The sequence below is a fragment of the Sesamum indicum genome, linkage group LG10, assembly GCF_026168435.1.
Source record: "Sesamum indicum cultivar Baizhima isolate 11 linkage group LG10, ASM2616843v1, whole genome shotgun sequence".
NCBI lineage: Eukaryota > Viridiplantae > Streptophyta > Magnoliopsida > Lamiales > Pedaliaceae > Sesamum > Sesamum indicum.
The window spans coordinates 19,304,016-19,317,896 of record NC_142666.1 but is presented as its reverse complement, the minus strand read 5'-3'; the positions used below and the strand labels follow the sequence as shown (position 1 = coordinate 19,317,896).

Genomic DNA, 13,881 nt, shown 5'->3' with positions numbered 1-13,881 from the left:
TTATTTTTGCCTTATAAGTGGAGGACTATCAAGTGTGTACATAATTTTGTGCCTTTTTAGATTCTTGAAACATCAACATTTATTTTGGAGAGAAATTGGGACAAATAAAATATTTTTTCCTTTCTTTTAAGGGTTTCTGCCACTCTATTTACAAAGAAATAAAATAATACGCTTTGAATCCCATACAAAAGGGATTTCGACGTATTTAATTATCTGTTTTACAAATTTTTTAAAATAATTTTAAAATTAAAAAACTCGATACATTTAATCTTGCTTTATGAGAATTTTAAAATGGTTTTAAAATTAAAAAAAACTAAAGGCATTTAGTCATTGCTTTATGGGGTCTATGAGACTAAATGTGTTGAGTTTTTTTTATTTTTTAGACCATTTTAAAACTATGTAAAGCACAGGACAAAATGTTTAGAGATTTTTTAAATTTTAGAACCATTTTAAAATTATAGACCTAAAAGTATTGAACCGCTTATTCTATAGAATTAAAAGTGTCATTTACCAAAATTAATCTTTAAGCGAATTCATGGGAAGTAAAGAAAAATTATGTTTGTAAGTGTGGGATGGGACAATCTTTTGAAATATTATATCAAGACTTATATGCTAACTCTATTTCAAATTACGAATATGTTAGGATTCACTTTCTTTATACGAATATTTTGACCCACCCCAATTCAATATGAACTTTAAATATATTTACGACATAAATATATTCCAAGCAACAATATTAACATGGATATTTTTCTCACATAATCTGTAAAGTATATGGCCCAAATGATATTAAGAGAGGCCCAGCTGAGTAAAAGCCCAAACCCACCAGGCTGCCCACTACCCGGCTACCCGACCCGGTCCGCTACCCGGTTTGCTCACTACTTAAACCACTACCCTAACCCTAATCTGCTATTTCCCACTTCTTCTCCCTTGCGCCGCTGATACCTCTCCTCTCTCTCTAACGGCTATGAAATCCTCCATGGATTCTCCCCCTTCCTCTTTCTTGTTCTACCGGCGATTTGGAAGGAAACTTTCCAAAGCCAATACAATGGCTTTGCTGGAAAGTTTCCTCCTCCACTACTCTCTCAATCCGCCGTGAACCTATATATATCCGGCCCCCTTTCTCTCGGAATAAGCAGAAAACGAGCCCCCTTTTATATCTCTCTTATAAGAAACCTTACAACAAGTCTGTGTGACCGATTGTGAGAGAAGAAATCTCCGTGATCTGTGGCTCGGCCGAAGGTGGTGTAACCGTGGGTTCTTGGTGCTGTTACTCTCGGTGAGTAAGTCTTGGTGATAAGACTCTCATACCTTGGTGGTTGGGTCTGGCGACAACCTGAGCCGATTTCTCTTAACAGATTAGTTCTTCTTTTTCATATTTCTCTTGTTTTGTTTTGTTATAATTTCATATCTTGGTTTGTATTAAGGAGTTCGGTACTCCATTGCTATACCTTGTAATAGTTGATAGGTATTTGGTAATACGAGATACCACTGGGGTTATCCACCCTACAGTGGTATCAGAGCCGTCTCTGATCCGAAAGGTCTCCGGTGGTGGTAAACATCCGAAACCCCTCCTCGTTAAATTTCTGTTGATATATCCTGCTGATAATTACCTCTTGATATCTCGCGTCGTATTACTGTTGGAATATTTCTGTTTCGGGTTTACCGCGGTTATCACCCCCTAATATCCCTCCTGGCCGGACCCTCGAGGTCGTCGGGTATCTGGACGGGACTTAGGCTGGTGAGCCTCGGTTCGTGCTTCTTTTGGTTCATATTATTGTTCGTTGTTGATCTGCTGCGATTTCTTAAATCTGTGTGATTCCTCTTATATCGATCTGTGTGATCTCATATGAACTGCTGACATATACTCTGTTGTGATTTCATCCGTTTCTTGGTTAAGTCTTGAATTACTGTGACCTCATAACTGTCGTCTGTGTGATCTCTTAAACTGTTTCTTAAACTCTGTTGTGAAATTGTTACTGGTTGATTGGGTTGTAACTTGCTGAAACCTTAGTAATTTTACAAATTCGGATATCTGTTGCTATTTTTAAACTGCTGCAGTTTGAGTGCTTGAACTCTGAAATCCTGTGATATCATCTACCTACTTGTGGTCAATTGTGACATCTCTGTGATCTATCTGTCATAACCTTTCTTTTTTTTAAACAAAACTTCTTTTCTTGACTTGCTCAAAATCGTTTTAAGTTTTTCTTAATGGCCGGATATAACCTACTACCTTTTGATGGAAAAACTGATTTCTCAATTTGGCAACAAAAAATGAAGGGAATTTTGATACAACAAAGAGTTTTCAAGGCCATTGATGGGAACTATTTAGAAAACGTTTCGGAAGAAAAGATTCAAGAAAATGATGAATTTGCTTACTCCTCGATTATTTTGAATTTATCTGACACGGTTTTACGAAAGGTTGGAAAACAAAACTCTTCCAAAGATTTATGGGATAAACTCGAGGAACTTTATACTGAGACTTCATTGCCGAGTAAATTGTTTTTGTTGGAAAAATTCTTTAAGTACAAACTTGACTTGTCAAAAACCATTGATGAAAACTTGGATGATTTTACTAAGCTTATACAAGACATTAAGCTCACCGGTGATAAAAACATTGATGAATATTCTCCTATTATCTTGCTGAATGCTATTCCTGAATCTTACTCTGATGTTAAATCTGCTATTAAGTATGGTAGAGATTCTGTCAATCTTGAAACTGTTGTGAACGGACTTAAGAGTAAGGAGATAGACCTTAGAGCTAATAAACCTAGCCAAAACCAACATGAAGTGAACTCGGTTAGGGGAAGACATAAGTTTAGAAACTCTAGATATAGAAGCAAAAGTAGAAGTAAGAGTAGGAATGGATATCGGAATAAGTCTAGACCCAGAGAGAATTTCAATAATGATGACAAAACTAGAGAAAGGCGTTGTTACAACTGTGGAATAAAAGGTCACTACATTAAGGATTGTAGAAAACCTAGAAAGGACAATCGAGAAAGATATGAGGAAAAGGAAAAGGTTAATAATGTGTCCGATGAAAATGATGGTGAAGTCTTTACTGTGTGTGAAGCAAACTCTGTGAACTCATTTGATATGCATGAATGGTTGGTTGATTCTGGCTGCACGTTTCATATGAGCCCTTTCAAAGACATTTTCTCTAATCTGCGTTATGAGCATGCTGGTTTTGTTTCTATGGCTAATGAGAAAAGATGTGAAATTGAAGGTCTTGGTGACATTTCTATGTGTTTTAAAGATGGCTTTAAAATGACTTTGAAAAACGTGAGATATGTTCCTGATTTGAGCCATAATCTTATTTCTTGTGCCGCTTTAGAAGAAGATGGCCTAGAGGGTAGGTGGGGCAAAGGCCTCATGAAAATCATGAAGGGATCATTAATTGTTTTTAAAGCTGAACGCAAGCGTAATCTTTACATATGCACTGTTTCATATGACTGTCTTGCTGCTTCTGTTTCTGAATGTGATTCTACTACTCTATGGCATAAGAGACTTGGTCATATTAGTCAAAAAGGTCTTGATTTTTTGAGAAAAGATGGCATTCTGAATGAGAACATTGAAAAATTGGATTTTTGTGATGATTGTGTGCTTGGTAAACATCATAGAGTGCAATTTCCTGCTTCACCCTCCCCAAATCCCTCCATGTCTACTTGCATTCTTGATTATGTACATGCTGATGTTTGGGGACCTTCTAATATGCCTACTCATGGTGGTAATAGATATTTCTTATCTATCATTGACAATTTTTCTAGAAAAGTTTTTGTCTTCTTAATGAAACACAAATCTGAAGTGTTTGAAAAGTTTGAAAAATGGAAAGTTTTAGTTGAAAACCAAACTGGAAAAAGGTTGAAATCTCTTCGTACTGATAATGGTTTGGAATTTTGTAATCATAGTTTTTCTGAAATGTGTGAAAAACATGGCATAAAAAGGCATAAAACAAACCCCTATACCCCTCAACAAAATGGAGTTGCTGAAAGAATGAACCGAACATTGCTTGATAAAGTTAGATGCTTACTTGTGAGTTCTGGTTTACCAAAAACATTTTGGGGTGAGGCTGTTCTTACTGCTGCACACTTGATTAATATGTCTCCCTCTGTGCCACTTCTTGGAAAAACCCCTGAGCATGTTTGGAATGGTAAAATTCCTGATTTATCTGCCTTACGTGTTTTTGGATGTGCTGCATTTGTTCATCAATCTGTTGATAAATTAGAACCTAGGGCCATAAAATGTGTTTTTATTGGTTATCCTATGGGGGTTAAAGGGTATCGCCTTTGGGTACGTAGTCAACCCGGATTTAAGGTTCTAATAAGTAGGGACGTAACTTTCAATGAAAACGAGATGCCTTGCTTAGGAAAAACCACAACCTTAGAAAAAGAGAAAACCTTTAATAAGGTGGAGAACAATCTACGGGATAACCAACAAGAGGGAGAATTAGAAAACACATTAGAAAATGAACCTGAAAATGAGAATGAGACTGAAAATACTGAACCAAACCCTCTAGAAAATTACCAACTTGCTAGGGACAGAAATAGAAGACAAATTAGGGCACCAATGAAACTTAGAGATTTTGAAACTGCCTTAAATACTGAGATGACTGAACCTACTAGCATAGATGAGGCTATGAAATCCAAACAGTGGCTTAGTGCAATGAATGAAGAAATGAGATCATTGAAGGAAAACAAAACTTGGGTTTTAGTTCCCAAACCACAAAATGCATCCATAGTAGACTGTAAGTGGATTTACAAAATCAAGCAAGAAAACCCTATCAAATTCAAAGCTAGATTAGTAGCTAAGGGGTTTACGCAAAAAGAGGGTATAGATTATAATGAAATCTTTTCTCCTGTCGTGAAATATACAACTGTGCGTATTATTCTTGCTCTCACTGCACACTACAATTGGGAATTGAAGCAAATGGATGTTAAAACTGCTTTTCTACATGGTGATTTGGATGAAAATATTTATATGTGTCAACCTGATGGTTTTATTGATAAATCCAAGCCTGATTTTGTATGCTTGCTGAAAAAATCCTTATATGGCTTAAAACAATCACCTAGACAGTGGAATAAGAAATTTGACTCATTTATGCATTCTTTGAAATTCAATAGAAGTCATTATGACCACTGCCTCTACTTTAAGCATGTGCATGATTCACCCATCTTTCTTGTTCTCTATGTTGACGACATACTCATTGCTAGCCCAAAATCTCATCTCATTAGTGATTTACAAAAACAACTGTGTAATGTTTTTGAAATGAAAGATCTCGGAAATGCAAAACAAATCCTTGGCATGAACATTTCTAGAGATAGAGAAAAATCCTCTATTCTTTTGAACCAAAAGTCCTATATCTCATCTGTTTTGAAAAAGTTTTCCATGGAAAATGCAAAACCTGTTTCAATACCTCTAGCTGCACATTTTCAACTCTCAAAAGATCAATCTCCCAAAACAGATTCTGAAAAAGCCAAGATGGATAAAATTCCCTATTCAAATGTTATTGGTTCCATCATGTATCTCATGGTATGCACACGACCTGATATTGCATATACAATTAGCTGTCTTAGTAGATATATGTCAAACCCTGGTTCACCTCATTGGGAAGCTCTGAAATTTTTGCTGAGATATTTACGTGGCACTATTGATATTGGCATTACATTTTCTAGAAATTCTGATTCTATTCAACTTGTTGGATTTGTGGACTCAAATTATGCAAATGATCGTGATAGCCGTAAGTCCACTACATCTTACGTGTTTACTTTATGCGGTACATGCATTAGTTGGAAATCCCAACTTCAACATATAGTTGCTTTATCTACCACTGAAGCAGAATACATTGCTACAACGGAAGCTTTCAAAGAAGCCATTTGGCTTGATGGTCTTATAAAAGAAATCGGGTTTTCAAAAGGAAAATTAGTAGTCTTTTCTGACAGTCAGTCCTCAATACAGCTTTGTAAGAACCCTGTTTTTCATGATCGCACAAAACATATTGATGTAAGATTCCATTTCATACGTGACATCGTGGGTAAGGACATTATAAAACTTGAGAAAATTAATACTGAGGACAATCCTGCGGATATGGGGACCAAAAGCTTACCATTAGATAAGTTTGTTACATGCTTAAGAATTCTGAGATTAGTACCTGACTAACCTATCATCTGCTGTTAGTTATTTTTCTTTTGCAGGTACAAAGCTTGGAGGGTCCCTAGTTTTTTGGCTATGATGAAGTCGCCAGACCCCTGAACACCTTGCCAAGTTCTCATCTGAGATTTGGTCCAAGGTGGAGCATGTAAAGTATATGGCCCAAATGATATTAAGATAGGCCCAGCTGAGTAAAAGCCCAAACCCACCAGGCTGCCCACTACCCGGCTACCCGACCCGGTCCGCTACCCGGTTTGCTCACTACTTAAACCACTACCCTAACCCTAATCTGCTATTTCCCACTTCTTCTCCCTTGCGCCGCTGATACCTCTCCTCTCTCTCTAACGGCTATGAAATCCTCCATGGATTCTCCCCCTTCCTCTTTCTTGTTCTACCGGCGATTTGGAAGGAAACTTTCCAAAGCCAATACAATGGCTTTGCTGGAAAGTTTCCTCCTCCACTACTCTCTCAATCCGCCGTGAACCTATATATATCCGGCCCCCTTTCTCTCGGAATAAGCAGAAAACGAGCCCCCTTTTATATCTCTCTTATAAGAAACCTTACAACAAGTCTGTGTGACCGATTGTGAGAGAAGAAATCTCCGTGATCTGTGGCTCGGCCGAAGGTGGTGTAACCGTGGGTTCTTGGTGCTGTTACTCTCGGTGAGTAAGTCTTGGTGATAAGACTCTCATACCTTGGTGGTTGGGTCTGGCGACAACCTGAGCCGATTTCTCTTAACAGATTAGTTCTTCTTTTTCATATTTCTCTTGTTTTGTTTTGTTATAATTTCATATCTTGGTTTGTATTAAGGAGTTCGGTACTCCATTGCTATACCTTGTAATAGTTGATAGGTATTTGGTAATACGAGATACCACTGGGGTTATCCACCCTACATAATCTTTAGAGAGATTATGATGACAAAGATTAAATTTATAAAAATAAGATTTTTGTATGTAATAACTTTGGGGAAATGTAAAATTAAGCACACTAATATTAGCTAAAAAGATTATTATTTACCTATATAGCGTTGAAGGTATCAATCAAAGAAAATGTGAAGGAAGTATTGCGCAGAGAAATCCATGGAAACCCATTTGAGTTCGTGAAATCTGTTACACATTCAGCTATGGAGGTTACAGAGTTTAATTACAGAGAGAAGAGAATAACTGCTTCTAACTAATTCGCCACAGGATATGACGTGGCCCAATAGAGTACAGAATAATCGAGTTGTGGAAAAATAAAGCTGGCAGACTAAAGAAGTCGTGTCTTCTACTATCCTGAGTCGATGAAGGCTTCATCGTCATCCTCATTAACTGGATCAGCAACTGTTATCTTAGCTGGTTCGTGTTCTGGAGCTGCAATGTGATGCTCAGGTAGTTGAGGAAGATGCGTTGATGCTTCAACAGCCCCCCACAAGTGGGACTGGGTTCTAGGGAAACCAGACCCAACTTGGACCGCAATAAAGCGAAGGATTTCAGAGGCAAGACCTTAGTAAATATATCAGCTGTCTAAAGGGAGCTACGAACATGAGCAGGGGCAATAAAACCATCCTTGTAGGTATCTCGCACAATGTGTCAATCAATCTAATATGCTTTGTACGCTCGTGAAAGACGAGATTGACGGTAATATGCAATCAATCATCAGCTACGTGTTTCAGTCGTCTGACAACATTACTGATGTTGCATCAAGGTTTGGGTCGACGGAAGCGGCCATTACTGCAGTAAACGGCGATAGGATTCAGCCTTTAGACACGGTCTTCGTGCCCGTCTCAAGACTGCAGAACCTCACGCAGCCTATAGTCCCGCCTGCCGCTCCTGAGACGACAACTGACAGGAAAGGCGCCGTGATAGGGTTGGGAGTGGGGTTAGGAGTGTGTGGGGTACTGCTGATCCTGGTCTTCGGGGCGTGGTGGTATAGAGAGGGATTGATGAAGGAAAGAGGGAAGGATGGAGAGAAGCAGCAGCAGGTGAAGATTGGGAATGGGATGATGAAGGGTGAGCAGGTGAATCTGATGGCTGATGTTTCAGATTGTTTGGATAAGTATAGAGTGTTTGGGATGGAGGAGCTGAGAGGTGCAACTGATGGATTTAATGAGAAGTGGATAATTCAAGGGTCTGTGTACAAAGGATGTCTTGATGGAGAATGGTATGCCATCAAGAAGATGAAGTGGACTGCCTATGAGGAATTGAATATCTCACAAAAGATTAATTCTTCTTACCACCTTAATTTCTTACCTTTTTACCTTTAGTGAACAAGGCCAAAATGGATAAGATGCAGAAGCAGTTCTCCATCGCCCATTTGATTTTGAAATTTACTCCTAAAGCCTAAGCCGACAACAGTAGGGGAGAACCAAAAGTACCAACCTAATCACAAGGCCAAAACCCATCATAACTTGCATACTCCGCCTTCTCATACCACACGTGGCAAAACATAGCTGAACCTTAATCCTTACATATCTACCACTCCAGTCACTTATTACACTGTTGTATGGATAATACAAGGACAGAAGTGGAAGTAATCCAGAGAAGAAGAAACTGAAAATGGCGGGTTCCTTAACAGTTTCAGCACTCCCCAGGATTTTGTCCCAACAAAACTCTGAATTGTACATAATCAAGAGAAGCCCACGTCCTTCGTTGTTTCTGAGAAATGGAGTAAAATTTGGTAAGAATAGTCGGACGAAATTGTTTGCTGGGCTGTCGGAAATAGAACCCGATCTCAACGAAGATCCCAAGGACAGATGGGCCACAAATGGAATTGATGAGGTAAACCTTTTCTGAACTGCAATGTACTTATTCTATAATTGGTTGAGGTTAGACTAGATTCAACTTGAATTAAAAATTTTCAAGTTTCAAAGGGTAATTTCAAGATTTTATTTATTTATTTTCCTTGTAATGGTTGATGATTGCAGGCAGACTTTAAGTATGGGAAGTATGATGACCATCATACATACTATGAAACTGATGATAAAGGTAATGTTTTTCTTTTCCTTTTTGATTCTGTAATTGCACATAAAATTTTTCGGTGTAATAATAGCATGTATTTGGTTACTACCCACCAACCTTTTTTTCCTGCTATACAATGAATTATTTGATGTCAGAAAAGCTGTTTAGGTGATTTTAACTTGCATTTCAGGATCATTTTGGGGATCAATTGCCGAAGATTATGCAGCAATTGGCCCTCCTTCTGGATTTCAAGGTATCAAAAACTTTGTTTTTACGACACTTGTCATGTGAATCACCATACGTTGATTACTTTATCAATGTAATTCACTTGTCATATGATTTTACTTATTTTAGTATTGTTCAACTTAGGTCTCATTTCCTGGCTATTCCTTCCTGCGATTGCTGCTGGGATGTACTTCAATGTTCCGGTACTCAACATCACGGTCCAAATTTACGTGAAAATTAACACTAGTTTCTACCCATTTTTCTCAAGAACGCGCATTATTAACTTGCAGGGAGAGTACTTGTACATTGGTGCGGCCGTGTTCACTATCGTATTTTGCATCATAGAGATGGACAAGCCTAGCGAGCCACACAACTTCGAGCCTCAGATATACAACATGGAGCGAGGAGCCCGCGACAAGTTGATGTCCGACTACAACACAATGGACATATGGGATTTTAATGAGAAATATGGAGATTTATGGGATTTCACCGTGAAAAAGGACGACATCGTGAAGAGATGAAATTATCAATCGATAGTAAATATGAACTTTCTACAATAATTTTAGGTGGCTCATAGACGTCATCATACAATGGATTGCTTTGGCTGTCGCGCAGCTAAGAAACTGGTTAAGCGGAGTTCTGCAAAGTATTTCTGGGCTTTTGCCGTCCAGCTTCTATTTTTTTTTTTTTGTTGTTTTCTAATAGAAACGATGATTGTACATTAAATCAATATCGATAAACCAACAAATGCAGTCGTCATTCAATCAATAAATTTATAGTATAATAAATTAATATTAAATATAAATACACATTATATGATAGAATTCGAACTCATAAATTTTAACTTATTTATGAGATTTCAACGTTAATGACTAAATTAAACTATCGTTGATGGAGCTCCTGTTTGTTTTTGGATTTTCGGAAAGAAGGCGAAAGCGGCAATTATGACTGTGTTTCTGACTATTGCTAGTATATTTGTAAATAATTTAAGTTCATTTACATATAACCTTCACTTTTTCTATTTTTTATTTTTTTCAAATGCTTCAATATTTCATACTTATTGCAAACACTCTCCACTTCCAATTTTATGTGATAAAATGAAGACGCAAATACTAATATTAAGTATTCGCCTTCATTTTTTGATTTAAGTGAAAGTGAAAAATAATTATGAGGATTTTGTTTATTATTTTAGTATTTTTGTAAAATAATTTTAAATTTTTTTACATGTATTTTCACCGATCTTGGGTGAACTGATGCTCCAAGATCAAGAGTTTTCACAGCCAAAGCTATTGGTTGAAGGTTGCCGAGAGAACATACTCAGTTAAGTCAATAGAGAGCGAAGCCACACAAGTTCAGATGCAGTGTGAGCCAAGGAATGATACTTAAACTCAGCACTTGATCGTGCCACGACCCCTTCGGTCCTTTCCTTCCTCGGATTCTACCTTCGGTGCACAGAGGGGAAATCGAACACTATTTAGGCGTCCAAACCGAATCGATCTTTTTGCCCCCCTCAGCTATCCCTTCCTGTCTTCGTTTAGCAGCGAACTCACAAATACTCTAATTTTAAATTTTCTCCTTCTCAGCCATTCATTGTAGACGCTTCCCGTTCTTGCTTTTATTTCAAATTCGAAGTCCCCCTAAAATTTATCATTTTGTTGAAAGCATCAAGTATTTTTATTATTTAAAAGAATTAAAAACAAAATGAGCACCGCCATTAAAACAAATGAAAATGGTCTAAAATCTATTTAAATTGAAAACAAAATCAGTTTTGTCAAGGTTTCTACGTGACTTCTCAATTCATTATTAAGAAAAAGGGATTCCCACTTGAATCTGGTTGTTTGGAAGCTAGAATTAGTTATGGTGTGATTTTGATCCTCTTGCATCATGTGAACTGCTGTTTTTTCTTTGCCACTAGGTAGGGGTGGGCGTTCATACCAGGTTGTTTGGGTTTCCACCTAATTTGAATGGGTTCGGGTTGATCGGGTAAATTTTATAATTTTTGGGTTTTGAGTTACCCGAATCCAATTTTGTATAAATTGGATCGATTATCGAGTATAGATAAATATCCAATCAGGTTAATCGAGTATCCGACATATAATTTTAAAAAATTAAAAAATATAATTATTTGTTGTTACTGATAAAATAATAAAGCAAAAAAGAGAATGATATATAAGTTAGTTGATCTACTTCTCAAATGATTGATATTGCGGATTGTATTATTTTATTTATTAATTTGAATTAATTGATCTTATACTACTTTTTAACTCAAAAATTTGATATCATAATTTATATAAAAAATTTTAATAATATTTTAGAAATAAAGTCACACCATGTGTACAAATTACAATTTATAAGTATAAAATTTTAAAAAAAAGGAACAAAAATTTAAATATATATTTGATGCTTCTACTTTTCTTCACATTACAAAAAAATTGGGTATTTAATTTTGGGTACCGGACTTTATTGGTCCGTGATTAGTTGAATAACCAATTTTATCGAGTTTGTGTCGAATAGTCAAATATACTACCTAATAAAGTCGGGTACCCGACCCGCGCCCACCCCTAGGGGCACTAGATCTGAATCATCAAATATTTTTTAAGAGATAATTAGTTATGTTTTAAACTGCTAAATTATTATTAATTTATATAATTTATCATTATTTTTTGTATAATTACATAAATCACCCAATTCAAAAATATGGGTAATTTGTGTAATATTGTTAATATTTTTGGGAATGTATATATAATTTTTCAATAAGAAGGTGTGGTTTTTGTAAACTATCCTGACTTTTCTAGTGAGTGTATGCGTTATTTTTCAAAAAATAGAAATGAATAATTTGTGTAAATAGACCAGTTATGGTATACATGTATAATTATCCATTTTCTTAAAGAGCTTATAAACTTTCAGGGATAATTATATCCTCCTCCCCTGAGGTTTTGTGTAATATACATAAACCCCCAATGGTTTAAAAATTATATATAGTACTTTTAAAGTTTGTTTCTGTCAAACAAATAGGTCCCTATGTCAGTCAAAACTCACTAAATTTATTGATACTAACAAAAAGAAAATGAATAAAATTTGATATTTACCTTTAATTGACTTATTATAGGTCAAACAATTTTTTTTCGACTAAACTACCCTTATAACGGTGAAGATATACTCATATGCATTAATGTGTGAAAATATAAAGATAACTTAATAATAACAAGATTTATTTAACTTGCAATAAATCAGAAAAAGCCAGTGGAAGGTAAATATAGCTTTTTTATCCAATTTTTTGTTAATATCAGCAAATTTGGCGAATTTTGACTAATGAAAAGACTTATTTGTTAGACGAAAACAAACTTTAGGGATACTAGATATAATTTTTCAAATCACAAGAAATTTACGTGTAATTACACCAAACCTTATGATAGAGGGTTGTAATTATACCAAACTTATAATATCTCATTTTTAGACCTTATGAAATCTTTTTTAAAAATCTTATAAAAACTTTATTGTATCTTAAAAACAATTAAAAATATCTCAAAACGCTTGTAAGTAAATCTTTTAATATCTTGGCTGAATTTTTTTGTCACTAGCGAATTAAAGCATTGCACTGTTTCGCCGTACCCTCAGCCCCGTCTATTGACCAAGTCAACAAACCAATGGTTGTCGATAAGGTTTTGAAATATCTATATATTTTTTAAATTAATAAATTAATTTTTTTTAAAATTTAAAATAAATAAATGATAATAATCTAAAATTCAAGTAATTTATAAGTAGAAAAACACAAAAGTACATAACATATAAAAATAATTGAATAATTAATATACATAGAAAAGCAAAACACCTAAAAATTATCGTTTTTATGTCGTCATTATATCTAAAATACATCAAACAAAATTATTTAAAATTCTCACACTTTATTAATCATATAGATGATTATATATACTTGTTATATATTTACTTCTTATCATTTTTTAAAATAATTGTACATCAATTATAGAACCAATGGAACAAAATTTAGTGCATAATAAATTTCAAAATGAGAAGTCCGAACGTCCGTTTGTTCATGTTTTCATTTTTAATATCAAATATGTATTTTCAATTTATATATATATATATATTCGTGTGAAAATAAGAATAAAATTTGATTAGTTTATGAGATTATACTTTATATTGGATTATGTGTTAAATTAATATATTTTAAATAAAAATATGTATAAATAAATATATTTTTATTTTAATGCTATTCAAAAAGTTGATTAATTGAAAATGAGCTAACCTCTAATTAAGTTAAAATTGAATAGAAATGAAATGGTAGTATTCCCACATTGGTAGGGCAGTTAAAGCACATCATATCACGAGAACACGGATTAAATGTTCATCCATCTGCCCTTCCTCAACTTGGTTGGAAGGACAAGGAAAACAACAAATGATGTAAGAAGTAAGAAGAGAAAAGTTGACTTGACTTTATGTGGGGTCCCAATCTTGAAAATTTTACCCATGTATGTGGCATTTATGATGGCTTCTCAAGTTTTAGCTTTCTTAGGTATGAACAATTTTAAAGTTTGTTTTTTTTTTCTTT

At 35.1% G+C, this 13,881-nt stretch overlaps 2 protein-coding genes across 2 annotated transcripts; both read left to right on the top strand.

Annotated features, from left to right (window-relative positions):
• Positions 1-7,732: 7,732 nt before the first annotated feature.
• LOC148786761 (serine/threonine receptor-like kinase NFP) lies at positions 7,733-8,392 on the top strand. The gene has a single exon (XM_088886262.1). It carries the CDS (start codon positions 7,733-7,735, stop codon positions 8,390-8,392), a length of 660 nt encoding a protein of 219 aa, XP_088742388.1.
• A 98-nt stretch (positions 8,393-8,490) lies between these two features.
• PNSB5 (NAD(P)H dehydrogenase 18) lies at positions 8,491-10,083 on the top strand. Its single transcript, XM_011092799.3, has 5 exons — positions 8,491-8,906; positions 9,053-9,113; positions 9,277-9,339; positions 9,456-9,514; positions 9,602-10,083. Exons 1-5 carry the CDS (start codon positions 8,685-8,687, stop codon positions 9,830-9,832), a joined length of 636 nt encoding a protein of 211 aa, XP_011091101.1. The 5' UTR covers positions 8,491-8,684; the 3' UTR covers positions 9,833-10,083.
• The last annotated feature ends 3,798 nt before the right edge of the window (positions 10,084-13,881 follow it).